A 23245-nucleotide genomic window follows, 5' to 3' on the forward strand; every position below is an offset into this window, starting at 1 on the left:
AAATGCTCGTTCCATATGCTTGTTGCACAAAAGACTTTGAGGATTATTATGTGGGACAAACTGGAAAAGGTCTACCGTATTATCAGGGAATGGTTTTACAGAAAGGATACGGAATAGGTGGATTTTTTGCGAAACTTTTCCGCAGCGCCATGTCTTTTTTAATTAAGGGGGCAGAAACTGTTGAAAAAGAAGCTCTACGTACAGGAACGCAAATTGCAAACGACGTGTTATCGGGGGAAAACTTAAAAAACATCCCTCAAAAGCAGATCTAAAGAAACTGGGAAAAAATTAGCAAAGAAAGCAGTTCAGAAAACAGATGAGATGATTGGTCACGGAAAGTTTAAAAGGAAGCGCAAATTTCCCAAATGCTTCATTTCATCTAAAGCCAGGAATGAGCAAGGACGTGATATTTTCAACTCATAATGGCATTCCTCTTAAAATATTCGCCAGAATGCGCTAAATCTGAACTTAGTTTATTTACATTACCTCCAACCCAAACAGTTATAGAAAGAGGACAAGGCATCTTTTCGATCTATCACCTGATTTGTGTGATGGGTCTCATTTGAATTTAGTGCGTCATAGTAATTTGAAACCAAGAAGGTTAGAATAGAAGGAGGCAAGGTTCAACTCACACGGCGAAGCTTGGCGGCCATGTTACTGTTATGGCTGTGACTTGTGCAAGGAAATCTGTAATTGCAACATTTTTTTTCTTTTCTTTTTGAAGCATGTCAGCTTGTGTTGCAGATAGATTTTTGAAAAAGATTTCTGGGATTACTTCTCACGCGTAAGTCTTGATTTTCTTTTTTTATGTAATTTGATAAATATGTTAAAAAATATCACAATGTCATGTTGTTTTCTTTCCAGATTTGGAAAAAAAAAAAAAAAAAAAGACTTCATTATAATCCAAATATGTTAAATACATTTTAATGTTTCTGCTTATAGCTGGTATCTTCGTTCCCTAACATAAAATGATATATGCTAGGATTTAAATTGTATAATTTGAACGTTTTAGGTAATTCATTTTATAATTTTCATGGAAAGTAAGAAATCAATTGTTGCTTACTATTTTTATGAATTGTAAAGGTGTTAAATAAAATAATACTTTTCTTTATGTATTAATTATTATTCATTTTTAAGTTTCATGAACTGTTATAAACATAATTTGTGCATTTGATAAAAAAACTGTTTTGTTGTTAAAATATGTTTACATAAACTTACAAATTTCTGGGCAGTATAGCGATAAAAGTAAGTAAAATATTAACACAATTCAACATGTGGAAAGACGTATCCAAGAATTTATATAGGTATATTTTCTGTAATTCAGCTTAATGCAAGGCAATTTCTACGAGATTCATAAATATGAAACACAGATAAACTGATATCATTAAATTCACATCAGTCTGTTTTATTTTATTAATATTTATTTTCTTGTTGTTGGCTCTGACAAGAATATATTTAAAACTTTCATTTAAAAAAAATGCAACCTGTGACTATTTATTAGATAATTACTGCTTAAATATGTGAATTTCTGTTTTAGTGTATTGCAGCTTAAATCTGAAGTATTTAAGCATACTAAAATAAAATAACTTTCTTTTCTATCTCTTAAACTATGTATATGAAATAATTTTTAATAAATTATAATATTGTGAATAAATCAGAAATATCACTTCTTAAAGGAAAAATTGAAAAAGTACACCCAACAGGTTGCTAATAAAACGTAAACAAATCCTTGAAATATGCAGAAACATCATTTTTAAGGGATTTAAAGTTATACACATGCATTTAGATTTTGAACTGTTTCTTAATAATTTTCTGTTCATAGTAAATTATGGATATGACCTTTATTACTTTAAAACAAAAGTTTAACATTAGCGAAGGATTTTATTATAAATTTAACATATTTTTACTGGAAAATACATGCACGGAACAGCTTAAAAACATGTAAGTAAACATGCCGTAATGCAATGTTTTGAAGTTACAAACATGGACGCTGCTTGTTTGGTGGAGTTTCATACCCCGATAGTGGAGGAAACTGTGAACCCTCCCTCCTTCTATTCTAACCTCCTTGTTTGAGACTGGAGGTAAAATTCGGTTTCCCTCTGCCAATAACAACATTGTTAATAGTCTATGCAGAATTTGAAAATTTAATAGAAATCAAAAAATCTAGAAATATCATCTATGATTTTGGCAACTAATGAACTCTTCAGAAATTCATAGGATACTCTCTCGCAATAAATGTACAGTAAAGTACTACAGTGGAACTTTCCCTTCAGATAAAATCCCAGATATTCATAGTTTTCCAGCAGCTATTGTAGTCAACATTGATAAACACAACGAGGAAGGGACGCATTGGCTGTGTTAAAAAATTCTCACCAAATTTGTTACCTCAAGAACTATTTATTACTAGAAAATAACTATCTATATCTCTTTAGTTATTTAAGACTCTACAATAATTAAATAGTTCTTTTATTCATACTCAAATGATGAAAACAAAAGTTACACTTAACTCTCTAAAAAAGAACAACATCATAGTATGTTACCTTTCTCTGAAACATAAACTGTTACAAAACATAGATAATAATAATACGAATAGATAATGAATAAAAACACCTATAGGGTAAAAAGAAAACGATTACATCTGCTTGAAGCTCGTGCAATATTACTCAGAAGCTGCAGTTACAAAAAAATATAAACAAAAATATGAGAGTCAAAATATTGTTCAGGCTGGCTTTCTTCATTGAAGATATGCAGACTTTAGAATTTTTTGATTCTTATGGACTTCCTCCTATGACCTACAGTGATGACATAGAAAAATTTACTAACAAGTTTAACTGTGTGACATGGAATCAGGTTTCTCTTCAAAGTATAACATCAAATGTTTGTGGACAATATTGTACTTATTATTTGCTGAAACGATCTCAAGGATTATGTTTGGAAACAATTGTATGTAATCTTTCTGTAAGAAATGGTGATTTTCATGTATTTCATTTTGTGAAGAAAAGATATGGTGTAAACATGATTTTTAAGAAATAAAATATCATTGATTTACTTGGAATTTTTTTGCTCTTTCTTTTTAAGTATAATTTACAGACTTTTTTAAACAAGTTTTTTTTTTCACTTTCCATCATACTTTTTTAGTTACAGAATAAATTTATTTTTTTTCATTTAAACTTAAGAATTATTTTTCCTTATAAATTACTGCAAAATTAATTTTTTCCCACTGGAATTTTATTTTACTCGTTACATATGCAAAACTTTTAAGTGGAAAGGGATAACTTACCTTAAAAAAAAAAAAAAAAATTCCGTATAATTTTTTTCCTCTACCTGAAATTTAAAAATATCTTTCACACAAATAAAAATACACCAAATTTAATTGATATCCTTTTTTTTTTATTTAATATTTTATCCAAGAAGTTGAATACATTTTTCTTTTCTTTTTAACATGTTTAGGTTTAGCATACATTGTAAACAGATATTTGTTTTTTACAAATTCCTTGGGAAAATCTACACCATCTAAGAAATTTTTAAACTCTTCATAACCTATCAGTTTGGTTTGTTGATTTCTTAACAAATAATTCACTAACTCTTGAACATCAGATTTATTAATTGTAACTTGGTTGATGATTTATTCTTTAGATGAAGTCCATGTGATAATATCATTGTGAAGTTTTAAAAAGTCTATAATTCTTTTGACAAGACTCTTGAATTCACAATTTCTTCGTCCAAAGTAATCTTTTTCTCTTCTTCTTTCGTATTCTGGATGCTTTCTGATTTCATTTGGGGAAACGTTTTGAAGTATTTAAAGGTATTTCTTGGCCTTTTCATCTTCGGATAATTTCTCTTTTAAAATGGTACTCATTTGCTGATCTAAATCCGATAGATGGTTTTCAGCAAATTCTAATTCTCGATCCGAGGGTACAAGGATAAATTTACAAGTGAACTCCATTAACTAATGTGCTCAGTACAGAAACTACTGCAGGAATGAGCAATGAAAGAAAACCATCACCTTTTTGTATCAAGTCTCCTTTTTTTAAATAATGGTACCTTTTTATCGCCTAACTTATGCAAAGTCCGTTTATAGACAGCAAGTTTCCGTTTCTGTCTTTTGGACAAAGGAACGTTACCCTGTAATACATTTAAAGCACATTCACATACACTTTTAATAACACTATTAGGGCATTTTCTTAGAAGAGATTTTTTAACTTTACTTTTGCCTAGGAGTCTAAGATGTTCCAGGCTCGACATTTGGACCGCAAATGATTAGTAGTTTTACAATGCTTTCTCTTTCATACAGGTCACATGAGCAGTCGCTTTTGTGCAAATATTTTATTTTAGGACAAAAGTTTTTTTTAAGTAACCTAATTTTCTAAAAAAAAAAAAAAAAAAAAAAAAAAAAAAAAAAAAAAACTTTAGATCTTACAAATGTATTCTTTTTACAATGTAAATGAGAGCTCTCAATTGAAAAAAAAACTTCAAACACGATCCCTAACAGAGAAAAAAAAAACTTATTCGTACTAAGAACTAACGGAGTTCATAAACAAAATGCTTATCTGAAGGAAAAATGCCTGTACGTAACCTTAACCTTTCCTGGGTTTCAGGTCTTAAATCTATTAATAAATCACTGTAAGGGTTTAAAGTTGCATCTTGGAAGATTTTAATTTAATGAATTTTTTAATTTTTAAATGAGTTGTTCTTGTTCATTTAAATGAATTGTTCTTGAAAAGCCTTTGTTTTTCCGGGGAACATCTGCCTTGCCAAATGTATGATTTGACTTTTATCTCTAGGATTTTTATACAACACCATGTAATGACAATTTAAATGAATTGTTTGCATTTCTTTACCCTGCTGAAATAAATTTTGAACAATAAATATTACAGAAAGATTTCGGTGATGGCTTCCTTTCGTAAAAAGTTTGCTTAAACGAGTACCGCTCGCTAATTTAGACATTAAATCGTCGATGATAATGAGTGCATTTTGCAGGGAATTGAGGTTCAATGGCAATCCTTCTTCAAAATGCACATTTTGCGTTTTACTAAAAATAAGCTGATATGCTCCATAGCAAAAAATTATATGCTGAGGCATAGGTGAAAGCATACCTTCTTCAATGACTCGTTTCACAAAATAGGTCTTTCCCGATCCTGTTGGGTAGCTGATGAGAGATGTGGAAGGGTGCTTCAACAGGGGTAACTCCATTCTGCATACTGATTATTTTCAGAAATATGTGAAGCTTTATATGCTCATTTTGTTTAGGAAAAGGCTAATTAAAATTAAAATAAAAAATTGTAGATTGTACATTTTAAAAATTCACGACAAAAAAAATTTAAATTTTTTAAAAGTATGAATCCAATAATAACCATGCAATAAAAAAATGAGATCCATACCATTTAAAATCCATAGGGAACAGTAGATAAATCTTCTTTTAGCACCCTTTTGTTGTAAACAATCTTGTACAATTTTGTTTCTGCCTTAGTTAAAACTTTCCTCGTTTTGGCATCTCTCGTGATTTTATGTTCATCGTACATGGCGATTCTTGTTTTTCGATCCATCGAGCACACTAAATTCTTAATCTCCGAAAAATTTAAAATCTGTTGATTTTTGAAGTTGAGAGAGAAACCTCTAACTTTACAGCAAGTCTTTCCTCGTGCTGTTACATAAGCATAATTTTTAGGTCCTCCTGAATGGGGAAAAAATTATGCTACAGAAACTAGAAGAAAAAATAAAAGACAACCTAATAAAATGAAGCTCACCAGAGACAAATGGAGTAATGGTAACTCCATTGAGTTCATCTGTTCAACTCCCCTAAAAAATTACCAAAAGGCAGATCGTTAATAGAATTGCTTGTATATATAATTGAATCCGTGTCATGATACAACACAGCACGGCCCAACTTCTCTATTTCACTGTAAAGCTTTAATCTTGCCCAAGAAGTAGTAAAAGCTGCCAAGAACACATTTGTAGATGTGTCCTGTGGAACAAAATAATGTTTATTTTTTAAAAACAGAAAAAAAATATTTACCCATGGATACAGTGAAGTGAAGTCCATGTACTTTGCATTACCCTCATAATACAGCTGAATGACATGCCAAAGAAATGTCTGTCTGCCCGCCAAAGAAAGCATCTTTTGGATTTAATGGATCCTGAAGCTCGTGACTTAGAAGAAAATATTTTACTTCTTCATTTGTTTTCTTTTCCATCTCGAACTCATGCTCCCACATTTCAATTACATTATACCCTCGAGCACGTAGCTGGTAAGTCTTGTCTACCGTTTGTTGTCGCAATGTCGACATGGGTAATTTTGTCATAGGATGGAGTGCATCTCCGTCAAAACAAGTGGGGCAACCGTGCAAGAAACATCCCTGCGATAAAATTTTTGTATAATACCAATAAATAAATATAATAAACAATATATTTTTAAATAAATATTGAACTCTTACGTGGTATTGATAAACTGTATTTGTTTCTTTGCAATATCCATCTACAGATATGCTATCCAACTGTTTTTCTCCTTTCCGCTCAAAGCAAGTTCGATTTCAATATTTTCCTTATGGGCAATAAAAATCAAGCCAATGAATACAGTCAGGGCTGTGATTCGTGCGATTGATGTAACCTCCTACATGTATCATTGCTATGGTATTAGGTATTAAGTGTTGAGCTCTGTAAACCGCCTTACACGCTGATGCAATGGTTATGTAACTGAAAATAAAACGAACAAGAATCATATATACATATATTATACATGCACGTACACAATACGTGTTGCAAAATGACAAAATCATGTAAAAGAAAAAAGCTTGTATAAAATACCAAAAGGGGTCTACTCCTGTAATTTCTAAGAACTGATTTCTAAATTCAACGCAACATCTACGGAGGATATCAACATCTGATCTGAAAATGAAAAAGAAAAAAATAAATAAAATAAATAAATAAAACATGGTACAAAAAAAAATACACGTAAAAAAAGGGGGATCATAATGAAGGCTTAAAAAATAGATTGTTGATACAAACCGGCAGTACGTGAGAATTTCTTCTTAAAAATCAAATATGTCCTTCTCGTGTTCTTTATGCCATTCCAAGAAGGAGGTTCGCACCGCACTAGCCATACAGTCAGGATCGTAGTACTTAGGCTCAGGTAAAAATCCCACATAATTTTGATTTTCTTTTTTGTTGAAAAGGTGCGGAAAATATCCTATTTTTAGCTCTGTCAGGCCGAAACAAGCAGGCAACATTGAGAGGGCCATCGGCAAGAACAGAAATGTATTCGTTCACTTATGCGGATATCTACCCAAAGGAGGCAGATGCCATTTCCCAACCAAATCATACAAGAACATGATATGGGTGATGTCATTTACCCCCAAAGCAAATCCTTTAAATGGCGGCTACAGGAAAAACGCAAGATGGCGATTCACGGAAAAAAAAATCTTATATACACAATTAAGAACAATTTCAACTAAGGAATTGTGGGGTATCACTTAAAGACTTGGATGCGGTGCCCCTCAATTCCTTTTTTATTAAATTTTGTGGGGGATAGCGGGTTCGATTCCCATGGAAAGAAAATATATATTTCTTTATATAAATTTTTTAACCATCCAGTTAACTTTAGTAGATATTATGGACACTAGATGGAGCCAGCAGCAACATGTATTTAAGAAAAACCAATAATAAAGTTTTAAAAATACCATTTTAAACCATTCGCTGCAAATCATAAAATGATTTTGAAAAAAATTTTTCCCATTAGACAATGAAATCACCCATTTAGAGGAAAAAAAATCATTTGATAAATTAAAAATATTAATTAAAAAATTAAGCACAATTAGTGTTTTATTTTTTCTGAAAGAAGGTCATCAGTGCTTGAAAAAATTAAAAAGAAAAAAATATGTATATCTTCTGCCCCATTTGTTGTTTAAAAGAAACTTTCCTATCAGTAAAAAAAAATTCGTTGAACGCTTTGCCTTTTTCTTTATAAGTACGAATTTTTAGTCTTTTCAGTCCAACAAGAGCGCGCTCGATGGTTAAAGTGCGTAGCTTGAGATCTCGAGGTCATGGGTTCGGGCCCCAGGTATTTTTTTAAACAGCGTTCTCGCCGTGAAGGGCAGCATGCACCAGCATACAAGGCTGATATTCTCCAAGGACCACATGATTAATAAATTAATTAGTTAAATTAAATAATTATAAATAATTAAATCCTTCATAAATAATTACCGAATACAATTAATGATGCAGGACGGAAAGCAGGGCGGGAGAAGGATGAGTCATTCCAAATGGACACCACGTGGACCAACATGGCAGAAGATAGTCATGTGATCCAAAATGGCGGAGGCCACGCCTCTTATAGTTTGGGGTATACTACTATAGGCACAACCGAACTCGCCACTCCACGTTAACTACAACACTCTGCAATATGTTGGCAATATTGTATAGAGTTTTCTTAGAAATGTTGGCCTTTAATTTAAGTGCCTGTGGTTTATCAGAATAGACACGACCTTCAGAAAACCCCATATGGAGAAATCTGGTGAACGCGAATGTCACACACATTTGGAAATAATGCTGTCTCCAGAGGAACTTCTGATCAAATCCATACTTTCTTTTGACATGTGGCATGTGGCACCATTGGTAAAACGTCAAAGTGCTATGTCTTCAACAGTATGCAGTCTTTCTTGTATGGAATTTCGCGGAATGCCGCAGTTTTTGTTATTTGTTATTTCTTCTTTTTTTTTCGCTTTTCCCATCAAAAAAATGGCATGGGCCACTAAATTTTCATCTTTCCTGAATCTTTTGCCGCAAACTGCATTAAAATCTAATATTTTTTAACAAAACTACAGCCCAATGAAATAGGTCAATTCTAAAAGAAGCACACTGGATATCTTTATTATGGTAAGGTTCCTGAAACACCATTTCTGGATAGGCCTACCAAGACTGAAGAAAATACCTTTACTTTTCTTACCTTTTATTAAGGTAAGAAAACCACATTTTTAGCATTCCTGCTCAGTCATAAGGGCGAAGAATTAGAATATATTTACTTCAACATACAAACATATTGACTACCCAAAACACACTGACCACAAAAACATACTGAATTTTATGTAAAGTTTAAAACTTAATTGTTATTTGTACCTAAATATTCGATAATAATCTCAATAAATTAAAATGTAAACATGCCATTTTGAGAAGGAAGTTCTTAAGAAAATAAACTAATTTCTAACTGCAATCTTGCTCCTACCAGTGAAGGAAGTACAGGGTAGTATCCTTAATATCAAATTGGTAATGAAGATAGAAATTTTTTAAGGTTTTTGTGGTTTGATCATTCTTCCAACAATAGTTTAGGCTTTAAGGTTTTTTTAATGTGCCGAGTGCCGTTTTGGGATGACAACAAGCCCGTTTATTTTGTCCGCCACTATCAAACAATTTCATATTGGGCCATGAGTCAGGTTGAAATACGTCTAAGACCAATTTTAGGGGCTTCAGTGAGCTCCGGCAAACTTTTTAGGTGAAGGACTTCTTAAGGCACCAGAAAAGGGTTCCTGGGCCGAAGCCCTATAGCTGAATATCTTACAATTTAACAGGGTTCATAATGTTCAGCAAAGAAGAATATTAAGAAATGAAGAGACTGGTTAGAAGGCAGTGGATGGTTTGGAAAAAAGCTTAGCCATTGGCTGAAGGTAGCTGCAAGGAGTGTATCAAGCTCTGCAAAAGTTCTGGCAAGACTTGCCCAATCATTGGAGACTCTTCCCAGTTTCCTAGAAAAGAATAAAAGAAAGAAGAAATGAGATATAATGACTAAACCCTAAGTCGTCCGCCTGGAATGATCTTAATTTAGAAACTGTTTGTGTTTGTTTATTCTTAGAACAGAGGATCTTGTTTACTGATTTGAACAAACAAATGAAAAGATACCAAAATGGGAACAAATAGGGCTGGAATTTTAAATACAGAGGTGGATGTTAATGCTTAAGAAATAAATTGAATTCTACTTGCTAATAAAACTAAAAAATTAACTGCTTGAAAACTAGAAGTTATGGAAAGGTTGAAGTTCAGGATGAAATCGAAAGTGTTAAGAATATCAGGAAATCGTTAACTTAAGGGCAATTCAAGGTGATAAAGCATTTTAATGTTATAAAAAAAATCAAAATTTCACATCAATTTTAGCTCTCTGCTATTAAGGATAAATAAGTAAATATATTCGCTGTAATATTTACTCAAAGGGGAAAAATATAAAACTCCTATAACTCAGGATTTCAAGACCTTCAATACACAGGAGCTAATATTAGAGCTCCTTTAAAGCAATAATTTCCAAAATATAAATGGTTAGTTAAAATAGATTGTTTCAAGATTTAATGTCATGTCTGACACATAAAAAATTAACAAATGGTTATTTTAGAAGTTAAGTATTTTCAATAAGTAATGCGTTCACTTCTTTTTCAAGTTTATTGCTATTTATTGTACTTAAACTGGAAAATAAGTGCAATTTTTTTTCCAGTTTATTACATTTTTACAATGCAAAAGTTTTTTTATTTTCTTACTCCTGAAAACAATTTTTCTTCAGAGTAAATCTTTTGTTCATATCTAGCAATCTTAATAATTTGACCAAAATACGTGAACACTTTTTCATTATTAAAGAAACATTATTTATTTTTTACATATATTATACAAATATTATAAATTATAAATGTTTGACTAATATTAAGAAAAAAACAATTTAGCAAACAAGGTATCATGAGTATTCTGCAAAACTTCGTTCATAGGAAATATAACACAGGCATCCTCTGGACAAATTACCCAGTTCCTAAAATATAAAAATAGATGAATTTAAATGTTTAATAGCAAAAACAGAAGAATAACATAAGTGTATTTAATAGAAGTGTTATACAATTCAGATGCTCACTTTTTTTCAAAGATTATTGTCTTTGGGATGTAGGCATCATGGGTTCATAGTATACATAAATAAGGAACTCCAAAAATCAATACTTGCAATATATTTGTTAAGCATAAGCATACTTGGAATGAACGATTTTAATATGTTTGGTTTTTAAGCACAGAAACTATGCTACTGAAAATCAAGGCAACTTCACAAAATTTTGTTTAGCCAGTAACTGGGACTTTTAACAGTAAATCCTGCCTAAATTTACCAAACTTAAATAATGTTGAAAAAGTTTTACGACTCATCAGTTATTTAAAATCCTGACAAAAAGTAAATATACACAGATCATCCTAAAGATTCATCTGCAGAAACATGTGGTTTTCTATTAAAAACCATATGTGAAATTCTTTCTTTCTAGTTACTTTTTAAAAATAGTGGTCTAAAACAAAAATGTAAGAGGATAGTTCTTTATAACAATGCATGAGACAATATTGATTTATTAAAAAGTACAAAGCCTTTTTTTCATTGAAGAAGGAAAAAGTTTTCATAAAAGCGAAATAAGCTAGGTTAGGTTATTTCACTTTCATGGCTAAGCTCTTTCATACAGGACTAAGGTAAAATAGCTCATACTCATGTTACACATGTGGGAGGGAGGAAGATGCAGTTAACCTATTTTCCTAGGTTTGAACTATCAGTATTCAGTGATCTTAACCACTTGATCTCTGGTGGGGAGAAAGAGAAGTAGAATATATGCTATATAATTATAACATTCCAGTAATAATGTTTTAAAAATGATTGATTCATAAAGCACAAAATTAATGGAAAACATTTAGAATTTTAGTAATGTTTTTTCACCATTAAATTTATTAGGCCACTTAGATATACCACTAATGGTAGTTTATCATATGATTCTTAACTACAATTTACTTTATAAATATGCTTCAAATAGAGTAATTTCTTTTCTTTCTCAAAAGAAATGCTATCAAAAGACTCTATTCATGCCATTTCTGCTATGGGAAAGGAACTATTTAAGCTATTTCTTTAAATCTTGAATATTTATTAATTCAGATAAACATAATTTTAATCACAAAGAAATAGATTTTCCTCTCAAGTTCAAGAGTTGGAAAATGAAAGTACATAACTAGGAATAATTTTGAAGGGAAAAAAATCCTTAGATGAATTTCAATTAGATAAAAAGTCCTACCAGTACTTGCAGCAAGCAAGAAATGAACAAGAAACAAACTATGAAAAGTGAAATTTAATTGCTGACATAGAAAATTTAAGTCTTCATATCCATAGTACCTTTTAAGCCATTTGAAGTTCTTTTAGCCATTTTAAGCCACTTTAGACATTGTAAGATTTTTAATAATATGTTTGCATCATTTAAAAAAGACTTAGATCATGGCTTACCCGGAATTATATAAGAAACAAACTCATGAAATATATATATTACATAACTGACATTTAACATGTCAGTCCATAATTTGAAAATACTGCAATTTCTTATAAATATGATTACAATCGCACTATAAATACTTCTCAGGGTATTTCAAATCATTATCACTTTTCAAACTTGGATTTAATTTAGACAACTGGAAAATAGCTTATATTTTATTTCTGTTTCACAGTGACTAATCCACTAAGTGCTGCAGTCAATAATCAGACAGCTCTGTTATCCTCAAAAATACTATTTGGAAACACTATAAAAAAATCTGCATGAATTCAACTTTAAATTACAGATATTATCAGTAAATATCTAGAACTCTAGAGCAGGGTTTCTTAAACTTTTTCCAGTTGCGAAAAAAAAAACTGGATTATTACACTGGATATTTACAAACATTTTGTGGTATTGTGCAAGTATTGTAAGTATACTTGCGCAATACCATAAGTACTGCACAAATCCGACACACACGCAAATGAAATTGTCAATTTTTTCACTTGTTACTATAATATACTATTGCAGTTTTAGGTCATTAACTTTAATTTCTAATTTTAAGACATAGAACAATGTGAAAATTTTAAATAAATAACAGAAGAAATGACAGCGTCACATGCAAAGCAAACGAAACGAACGTTTATATTATAAAAAGAATGCGTCGAAACGATTTTTTTTTTTTCTTTTTCTGTATCGTCTTATCTTTATCTACTTTCAGATAAATTGTGTAAAAATATTTGGTAATTGTAAAATTATTATAATAAGTTGAAATATTAAAACTCCTAAACTTTTTGGCGACCCCCCTGCTGCAGGTCCCGCAACTACCAAGGGAGTTACAACCCACAGTTTAAGAAACCCTGCTCTAGAGCAAAAGAGAACCACCAGCAATGGCATAGTGAAATAGCTAAACACTGATAATTTAAGTTCAGTTTCACAATGGATGGGCTGACTGAATGGAAGTTTCTGCAGTTCCCCCCATTTGCAATGTAAATAAAAAGCCTGTTTCCTTTAAAAAGTCCTTTATGAAATAACATCTCTTCTTAGACATATAACTCTAAGAGCCATAATCCAATTAAATCAGTCTAAGCCCCGAACAAAAAAACCTGACAATGCTCATTGAAAATACTTTCATGTGGATTCAAAGCAATAGCATTAAACTAGATACATATTTTTGCATTAATTAGGAAAGGCTTCAATTGTGAAGTAAGACAGATGCCACATTTTTTGCAATGGAATAAATGTGATACTCCTGTGAACTAACATAAATGAATGTAATTTTGGTTTTGATCTTCCTGAGACATAAATAAATACAAATATTTTAAATTTAGGCAGAACTCAGTCCCAGCTTGATGTCTTTTTTATGGAAAAACTTTATGCATTTCAAAGGAAAGGTCCTCTTCTATGAGGAGCAAAATATTCTGTGCCATTTTTTGCTAGAAACACAATGCTTTTCTTCCAAGTAAAGAGAAGTGATCTCAAATCATGTGATTAAATTGCTTTACCATACAGTTCAATTTTACATTTGAGTTGTTTAAAGGTTCCAGGTAAGCACAATTCTTTGGAAAAGGCAGAAAGGAAATGTAACTTGTCTCCTACCACAGCAGAAAATATCTATAACAGGCAGAATGCATTTGTTGCCTTCAACTGTCACATGTATTGGCCTCAAACTGTCCAAAGATATCCTCTTGAAAGATATTTCAGAACTATAACAATAATTCTAAAGTACATGTTTCTGACCTTTTACATGCAGGGCATAATATACCCCAACTTTCAAACCACCTCTTTAGTGTTACCTTAAGAAACACTTCAATATTTTATGCAAAGATTTTCATACATCAAAGTGCCATTGCAAAACTTAGCATGAATTCTTTCAGGTCATTAAGATTCAGTGATCTTAGAAAAACTAACTACCATATGATGCTCTTTCCATGATCAGTTCCCTTTCAGTACTGGAGAACTCTACATTGCAACTGCAAGGAATCTCAAGGCATCACGTTTGAAGCCTGTTCTAGTCATGTACCTGGAGGGGAGTCCATCTGCTCTATGGCATACACCATAAATTATTTAAAAAGTACCAAAAAAAAATATTTAAAATGAACAAAACAATGAAAAACTAATAAATCTCAAAATATGCATACATATCATATTTAATTCCTAAATATGCATTAAATCCTAAAACTGTATCAGCCTGCCAGATACGTATGTCAAATATATTTTTCTAAAAATGTAAATGTTCTGCTGTTGAAAATACAGGGTGTTTATAAAGTCCCGGACCACATTTTGATGTTTAATAACTCATAAAATAATAAAGATAGGTTAAAATTAATAACATAAATGGTTAGATAGACTCAAAATGTTTCATGACCCTTGTCAATGAACTTCCACGTGTGCCCTCTTCGTCGCATGGAGAATATCAAGTCGATATTCAATTTCACGCCAGGTACCGGCAAGCATGTCGGCATCCACAGAGGCTATTGCGGTTGTAATTCTGGCTTTTAGGTCATTAATGTTTGACACTCTTCTCCTGTAAACATTGTCCTTTACAAATCCTAAAAGGAAAAAGTCCAACGGCGTTATATCAGGTGATCTGGGTGGCCAAGGAATTGGACATCCTCGCCCAATCCATCTTCCTGTAAAATGATCAGTCAAAGAACTACGAACGATAGTACCCCAATGAGGTGGTGCACCATCTTGTTACAAAAAGACATGTAGCTGAAGCTCTTCTAGTTGTGGAAATACAAAGTTTTCCAACATGTCTAAGTATACGACTGATGAGACCATCTTTTCTGTAAAAAAGAAAGGCCCAATGACTCGGTCGTGCATTAGTCCACACCACATATTAACTTTTGGGGAATCCCTTTGTGCCTCACGGTATTCATGGGGGTTTTTAAATCCCCATATGCGCACATTATGGCGATTAACAATGCCAGAAAAATGAAAGGATGCTTCGTTGAAGAACATTATGCGCTTCAGAAATTCAGCATCATCTTCTATCCTCCTTAGCATATCTGTTGCAAAGGCCATCTCCTAGGCCTATCGTCCGGTTCGAAAACTTGAACAACTTGAACTTCGTATGTATGCAGTCTTAATTTTTTCTTAATAACCTTGTATACCGTTGAAATTGGCATATTTAATTCTCTTGCCGCTGATCTCACAGATCTAGGATTGTGTAAAAATGTCTCTCTGACAAGCTCAACATCAAAATCACTTGTGCAGGGACGTCCGGAATGTTTCTTATCTGCAATACTTCCTTTTTCCATTGCAAGATGCTGCTTTTGGATGGAGGACCTTTTTGGTAAATTCTTCTGCAATTTGTCTGTGTTTGCATTATGGATTTCGTTTCTATGAACCACTATAAAATCTGTGCTTTCTCTTGTGGTGTATGCATTCTCTTTAATATCCGGTCGAATAAAACATCACATACAAAAGTACTAGAACAAACACATGAAAAGTAAACATAACATTGCAATAGTTGCCAAAAACAAAAGAGAGAAAATGCAATTAATAAGCAGACGATATTTAGACTGGAAAATGAAATTATCTGAAATTAACCACATGATCAGACGATATTTACAAAAGTAAAGATATTCAAACCTGAAAAGGAAAATATATAAGTTATTCCATCAAAAATGCCATAAGTTTATTTATATCTTCATTATTTTATGAGTTATTAAACATCAAAATGGTTCCGGGACTTTATAAACACCCTGTACATTATTTAGCAGAAAATTTTGACAACTAACTAAAAGAGAAATACCACTTTAATTAAACTGCTTAGTTTGACATTATAACAATTGAGTTAACTGTGATGTTTTATTGTACCTATGAATTAGATAGTGGTTACTCAAACAATTCTCACGAGTAAATTTTTTTTGTTAGTGAAATGCATGTACTGGCAGTTATCTTCTTAGAATAATAATGGTGACAGCAGTAAACGTCAATGCTTTCTACTGTAAATTAATGCATGCTTATGCAGAATCAAGAAATCGTATAATTTTAAAAAGTAGGCAAGTTATTCAACATGATGCGTAGTATAACTCTCCAAGGATTCTCCCCCACTCCCCCCAAAAAACTTAATTTTTCTTATACAATACAGTTTGAGTGTGAATGAAGTTTGAAGTTAGAGTCAGATGCTGAAATATTCATTATAATAGTCAATCCTCTTGATTGTCCAAGATGTTTATAGCAGAATGATGAATTACTTTAACAAATTACCTGTACAAAACAAAACTGTCCATGTAAAATGTATTGGATAACAGCAGTGATAAGCAATGAGTAGTGTTGTTATTTGGGAGCAGTTTTTATCCACAGCAGTTCACAATTCAGTTATGCATGATCCTGAATATATCAACATCACACAATAAAAAATAAAAAGTTTTAGCCAACTTTTTTATACATTAATTTGAACTCGATGAAATTATTCAAGTTTTTATACTGCTTTTAATGCCATTTATAACTTACTTTCTACATTCCCAATAATTTCTACTCTTCAGTTCTCATTTACAGAATGTTCTTAATCTTTTGAATGTTGAATTAATTTACATAACCAAATTAAATAACACTCTAGATTAGACTGCTTAAAAATAGAGAAAAATTTTGATAGTATTTTCCTGTTAATTATAATATGGTTTATTCTATTTTTTGTATTTCTTTAACTCCTCTTCTTTTAATTATGTTTTCAGTTAATTGTAAACATTGCCCCCAGTATTAACCTGGCTAATCAAAGTTGATTATAACTATATTTTATCCATAACATCAGTATGCTTAGTATTATAAAATGGAGAAACATATTATAGTTAGCTTGATTAAATTTAAAATAATAATTTTCAATTAAGACTAAAAGATGCCTTCTTATTCTGAAGCACGAGAAACAATAATTCCATGCATATTAACTTAAATTAACCTTATTAACTAGTATTTATTAACTTTTATTTCTAATCTATTTCTTATCACTTATATGAGTTAGTTTAACAAGTTAATTTTAAAAACTGAATATTAAATTTCACATATTTTTATACAATATTTCAGAATTTATACATATTGTAAGAATACAGAAAATTAATCTAGGAACACAAAATACTGCTGAAACTGAATAGATATTACTCAAACTACAGAGTTTGATACAGTTGCAGCAAATAGAAAACTGATTTCAAATTTAATATAATCAAATTACACTTAAAATCAATTTGAATGCTTTAATAAGTTTTGCTCAGAAATACTTGAATATTGATTTAAAAACATTTTGCATGTAGAAAACAAATAATTTAATACAGTTTTTAGTTTTATAAAACTTATTTCACATAGTTATTGAATTTATGAGTGCTCTTAGGATGAAATGCAATTTATTATGTTAGTTCTAGATTATATCCATGCAAAATCTTATAGAGTAACGCCATTAACATCCACACCTGGTGCAAAGTAAGCCCAGTATCACCAGTGCCTATTATCACACTTTGTTAAACAAAAGTTACTATGGCTCTTTGACTATGTCTTTCACTATATGCTTGCATGAAACATATTAATGTCCTCAAGTCTGGATTCCCTGCTTGGTCTTTTACAGAGGTTTCCACTGGCACATTTCTGATACTGGAGAGGTTATATTAACTTTCTCAAAGAAAGAAATTTAAATTTGCACTTTTATCCAGATTTTGGAATACTTAAATAATTTTACTTGAAATTACTGAATTACTGTTATATTATTAAACTAAAATTTAAGTATTCCAAATGAAAACATTACTTGAACTGAAATTTATTTGTAATGTGAGGAAAGTTAGAAGACTGCAACTGAAGAGAATGTCCACTGCATATGGAAAATAGAGAAATACAAAAAAGAACACTAGATGATTCTCTAATTACATCAGATGACAAGTCATGACTGTGTCCTACCCGAGATAATTTTTCGTGGTCTGGCAGTCTTAAATCATACACTTATTTATGCCACTGCCTATACTACACAACTTGGAAATACTTCGTAAACCATCCGTTAAGCAGTTGATAGCTTTGATAACAAATACATTATTTCATCAAAAAGAATGTAACTGTTATCAAAGCTATCAACTACTTAACAGATGGTTTATTTCATCAAAAATAATATATTTTTCATGAAATAATTTGCACCCAGGGTGATTAAATTGGTACTGGATCTATCTTGAATTTTATGTCATATCATGCTGAAAGACCAGTTCCATGAATGACCATACCATGCTCAAAGTACCAGTTCTAATCCGATCACTGAAGGCAAGAATTGGGTGCAGTCAGTATCTAAGGAGGAAGACCTCCTGGGATCACAGTATGCTATTGACGTATTCCTAATCTCTTTGTGGCATGGGGGCACTTAAAATATACGGTGAGCTTTTGAAAGGTTAGATAAAGGGAAAGAGAAATGGAACACTCTCAGTTCTTTTCCTCAGAGGATTCTTCGTCAAAACTGAGACAAAGATCAGCAAAGTCATATTTTCACCTATAAAATCCTAAGGTCTGTGCCAGCAACAAATACAATCTTGTGCTTGTTAAAATAATAAAAGTCATAGACTTGTTCTGATATAACTGTCAGACAAGTGAAATAAGTATCAACAACAACAACAACATAAATTTTATAGTTAACTCAGGAATGAGATGATTTTCATTTACATTCACCTATAAGGTGCCTAAGGCACATGCCAGAAACAGATAAAATCCTGTGCTTGTAAAAAAAATATAAGCCATAGACTTGTTCTGATATAACTGTCAGATGAGTAGGCTAAGTCTCAACAATAACGTGAGTTTTATGGTTAATTTTGGACTGAAATGATTTTCGTTTATTATAAATTGTATAAACAAATAAGAAAACTGCGAAGAACCTTTTAGTTAATTTGTTTGAAGATGATACAGAGAAAATTGTTTTCAAAGACTGCAAATCCAAGAGAATGAACATTTTAAGACAAAAATATTTACTTGAAAACATCAACAATGAGAGACTCGAGTACTAATATTAGGGTTACCATATTTTAGAAATCAGACCCCAGGACTATGGGTTTACATGCACAAGAGATTCAAGTAAAAAAGTGGTTTTATAATGATGTATACAAAGCATGCCTATGAAACACATGTTTTTGCATTGATACAATTCTGCAGTCTCTATCTCACCTAAAATTAAACAAATATATATATATATATATATATATATAAGATATAACAAAATATGATAGCTGTTTCAAAAAAATAATTGGCGACCTCAGAACTAACGTTCTAAATTTGATAATCTGCCCCTAAATTCATCTCTTCTCACAGGTTCCAGATTTTTCTATCTTACGTAACATTTTAATGCAGATGCTTTTTGTCCAATCAAATTAATTGTAAACCAAAACTCTGAACTGAAACTTTCCCACTCCCAAACTTCTTCCTCTGAAAGTACTATAACTCTCCCCTTTTCCGCACAGCTCTCCTGCTGGCAAGATGCTTTTAAACCATGCTGCTGCTGCTTACTTACTTAAGATGTCGTTCTAATCAAAATGCAATTTATGTATACAAATATAATTAGGAAACACCTTGTCTGAAAAAGGATGATTTGATATGCGTGGAAAAAATAAAGATTGTGATTTTTCAAGATACGTTGTGTTAAATTGCGTCATCATGCTTTCCACTCTGCCACCTTCAAGTCACTACGGTCTTCTCGGCCATCTACGCAGTATCTAAGCTGTTAAAAGTTCCACTCTTTTCCTCTACACATTTTAAAATCGTTGCATATTTATAAAAAGTCGACAGGATTAACCTGATGCAAGTTTTCCCCAATGGTCTTCGAACTCTGCTGCCTTAAACTTCCAGTGAATCATCAAATTTGTTTCTTGTGTGTGATTTAACGGCATATTAAAAAAGTGCTTAGAAAATCATCGAGTACCTAAGTTCAAAATCAAAAAGTGTTTCGAATCAAGATCAGTGCCAAAAAATAGTGAAATATGGTTACTGGTTCTCGCTTGCTCCGAATATTCATAATGTTTATGCACTTCCGATCATCGCATAAGAAGAAAAACATCCAAAGTGCTTTGAAGGTCAGCAACCTTGCGAGTGAAATAGTGTTTTGTGCACATTTTTGCATTTTTCAGTGCTCTTATTCAAAGAATTGAATATCGTCAAAAGGTATTAATGTGATATTGAAGTGGTATGAAGTTCCAAATGGAGTAAATTGCGTTTTTAAAATGACTTCATTATAAGTAATTTTGCATTTATAAGTAATTGCATTGTTTTACGATTTATTGATGGCAATGTTTTGCTTAAATCATTTTAAAATCAAAGTTAATAATTAAAAAATTTTATGGTTTATTTAAAATGTAGTTTGGTATTTCTGAATTGGGAAAAAGAAATTATTGAATTTGGTAAAAATTAGGTAAGGAATTTGAAGGTTTTACTTAGGGAAGGTTCCTAATACGAATAATATTTTTGTATTACTGTTTAAATTTCTTTGAATTTATATTTTTAATTTTTACTGTATTTTAAGAATGAAATTATTGTTTGAAAATTTTAAATTCTAGGAATTTATTATTTTCAGGATAAACATTGAAGGCTCTCACCGTATGAAAAAGCATGTTTTAAAAAAAATCTAAGTATTTTTATTTTTTCAAAAAACAGAGAGTGTTTTTAATTTTTATAATGGAATGACAGCAGTTTAAAAAAGGCCAGTAGCCTCTACAGAAGGAAAGGAATTCTACAGTAACTGCTAATTTGGCAAATCTTTTGGCCACTGGTAAAGAATATTAAACACCAGTTTCCTCAACTGATAAACCAATGTGATGGATATGCTAGTATTTAGAGAAAGTTGTGGAGTCTTCAGGTTTTGTAAAGACTCGGAAAATTTTAAATGTCTTAATAATAGTGAAAAGTTTGAAATTTGTTGTGTTTATGAATGATGTGTTACAAAATTTTTATATTTTAAAATACCTTACCTAAAAAACATAATTAAATAACATGAAAGTTGGCATGTTAATTTGTATTATAATAGAAATATTTTCATCAACAAAAATTGGAAAGATTTTATTTGAACATTTACTTTATGAAAAAATTTGAACTTTTACCGTGGGGAACTATCAGGAACTTTACAAAATTTCATTGGACATTCTTATTTCAGGACTCTAAAATACGCAATTGTTTTAAAAGAATACAGTGCTAAAATTAATTATTGAATTCAAAATTTTATGACTTCCAGTGAAATATCGAAGTATTGGTCAAACTTTTATGACAATAATTTTTTGTTTAAAAGTTAAACAGGTTTGTTAATATGTTTTGTATTTTCAAAATTGTATTTTTCACATTTTGCTGCTCTAATGCTTGTTCTTCCATCCTGCTCACCCAACCTTTCTTTTGAAGGTGGAATATATGTAAGATATAGTCAAAAGTCTTTAATCCGGACGTCCATAATCCGGACCTCAAAGCTACAAACTTTCTGCGCGTGCGTCAACGCATTGCGTTCACGCTTGCGTGTAATACATTAACGCATGCACGTTTAATGTATAACGGACGGTATAAGCTAAAATTATCTAATTATCTATTTCAGTTAATGTTGATGATTGCATTGTTCCTTAATCTTCGAATTGGATCCGGCTTATTATTTTTTGCAGACTGTAAGAGCAATTTTATAAAAGTAAGCTTGAACTTTCGATTATGTCAAATAGAATTTCCGATTCTGGAGCTGCCAAAGGATCTACAAAACGAAAGCATATTTTGATGTCCATCAAACAAAAAGTGGAATTGCTGCAAAAAAATGGATAAAAGCATATCCTTTGTTTCTCTAACCATTCCGAAATCTGTTTATCAATTTCACGCTGCTCTGCCGGGGAGGGGGGGGACGTCGCAGCACGCAATGAACTGGCAGTTGATCTGTCAGCACTATCCTTATCTTCAGATGTTTTTATTTTATTCGGCTTATAATTCCTTACTAAATGTAGTATTTCATCTCGACGTACTCCGTCTTTGATATGATTTAAATCAAATTCCTCGTCATTATAAATATCACGAATACACATCAAATAGTTTTCTGATTGCAATTTTCTAATTTCGACTATGCATAAAGTATGCTTTACGCATGCGCGCGTTGAAAGAAATATTTAATAAAGTAAAAAATAAATATTAAGCTTTTTTTTGTAAATTTTGATACTTTTTGGATCATAATTGCTCTTTATTTCATAAATTACCGTTTCATATTTTTAATTGTATAATTTCTGCATGCCATCTTACCAGATTTACACTAATGATCTATAATCCGGAATCGCCGAAGTCCCGACGAGTTCGGATTAAAGACTTTTGACTGTATAACAAAATATGATAGCTGTTTCAAGAAAATAACTGGTAAATTTTGATACTTTTTGGATCATAATTGCTCTTTATTTCATAAATTACCGTTTCATATTTTTAATTGTATAATTTTTGCATGCCATCTTACCAGATTTACACTGATGATCTATAATCCGGAATCGCCGAAGTCCCGATGAATCCGGATTAAAGACTTGACTGTATAACAAAATATGATAGCTGTTTCAAGAAAATAACTGGTGACCTCAAAATTAACATTCTAAATTTGGTGATCTGCCCCTAAATTCATCTCTTCTCACAAGTTCCAGATTTTTCTATCTTACGTAACTTTTTAATGCAGATTCTTCATGTCCTATCAATTTAATTGTAAACCGAAACTCTGAACTGAAACTTTCCCACTCCCAACCTTCTTCCTCTGAAATCCGCAAATCTCCTGCCGGCAAGACGCATTTAAACCATGCTGCTGCTACTTACTTAAGATGACATTCTAATTCAAAATGCAATTTAAATATTCAAATATAATTAGGAAACATCTTGTCTGAAAAAGGATGATTTGATATGCATGGAAAAAATAAAGATTGTGAATTTTTAAGATACATTGTGCTAAATTGCGTCATCATGCTTTACACTGTGCCAATACGGTCTTCTCGGTTATCTACGCAGTATCATAAGCTGTG

The 23245-nt window shown here is 31.4% G+C and overlaps 1 protein-coding gene across 1 annotated transcript in view; it reads right to left on the reverse strand.

The window, feature by feature from the left end:
* Positions 1–10592: 10592 nt before the first annotated feature.
* LOC118193892 (uncharacterized) overlaps positions 10593–23245 on the reverse strand; it is a 48049-nt gene continuing 35396 nt past the window's right edge. Inside the window, exon 8 of the mRNA XM_085820505.1 lies at positions 10593–10777. Within this exon, the coding sequence (XP_085676631.1) occupies positions 10675–10777 (103 nt within the window). The 3' untranslated portion in view covers positions 10593–10674. The remainder of the gene's footprint in view (positions 10778–23245) is intronic.

The sequence above is a fragment of the Stegodyphus dumicola genome, chromosome 7 (assembly GCF_044657685.1).
Source record: "Stegodyphus dumicola isolate Sdum_Otavi_A_Nest chromosome 7, ASM4465768v1".
NCBI classification, from domain to species: Eukaryota; Metazoa; Arthropoda; class Arachnida; order Araneae; family Eresidae; genus Stegodyphus; species Stegodyphus dumicola.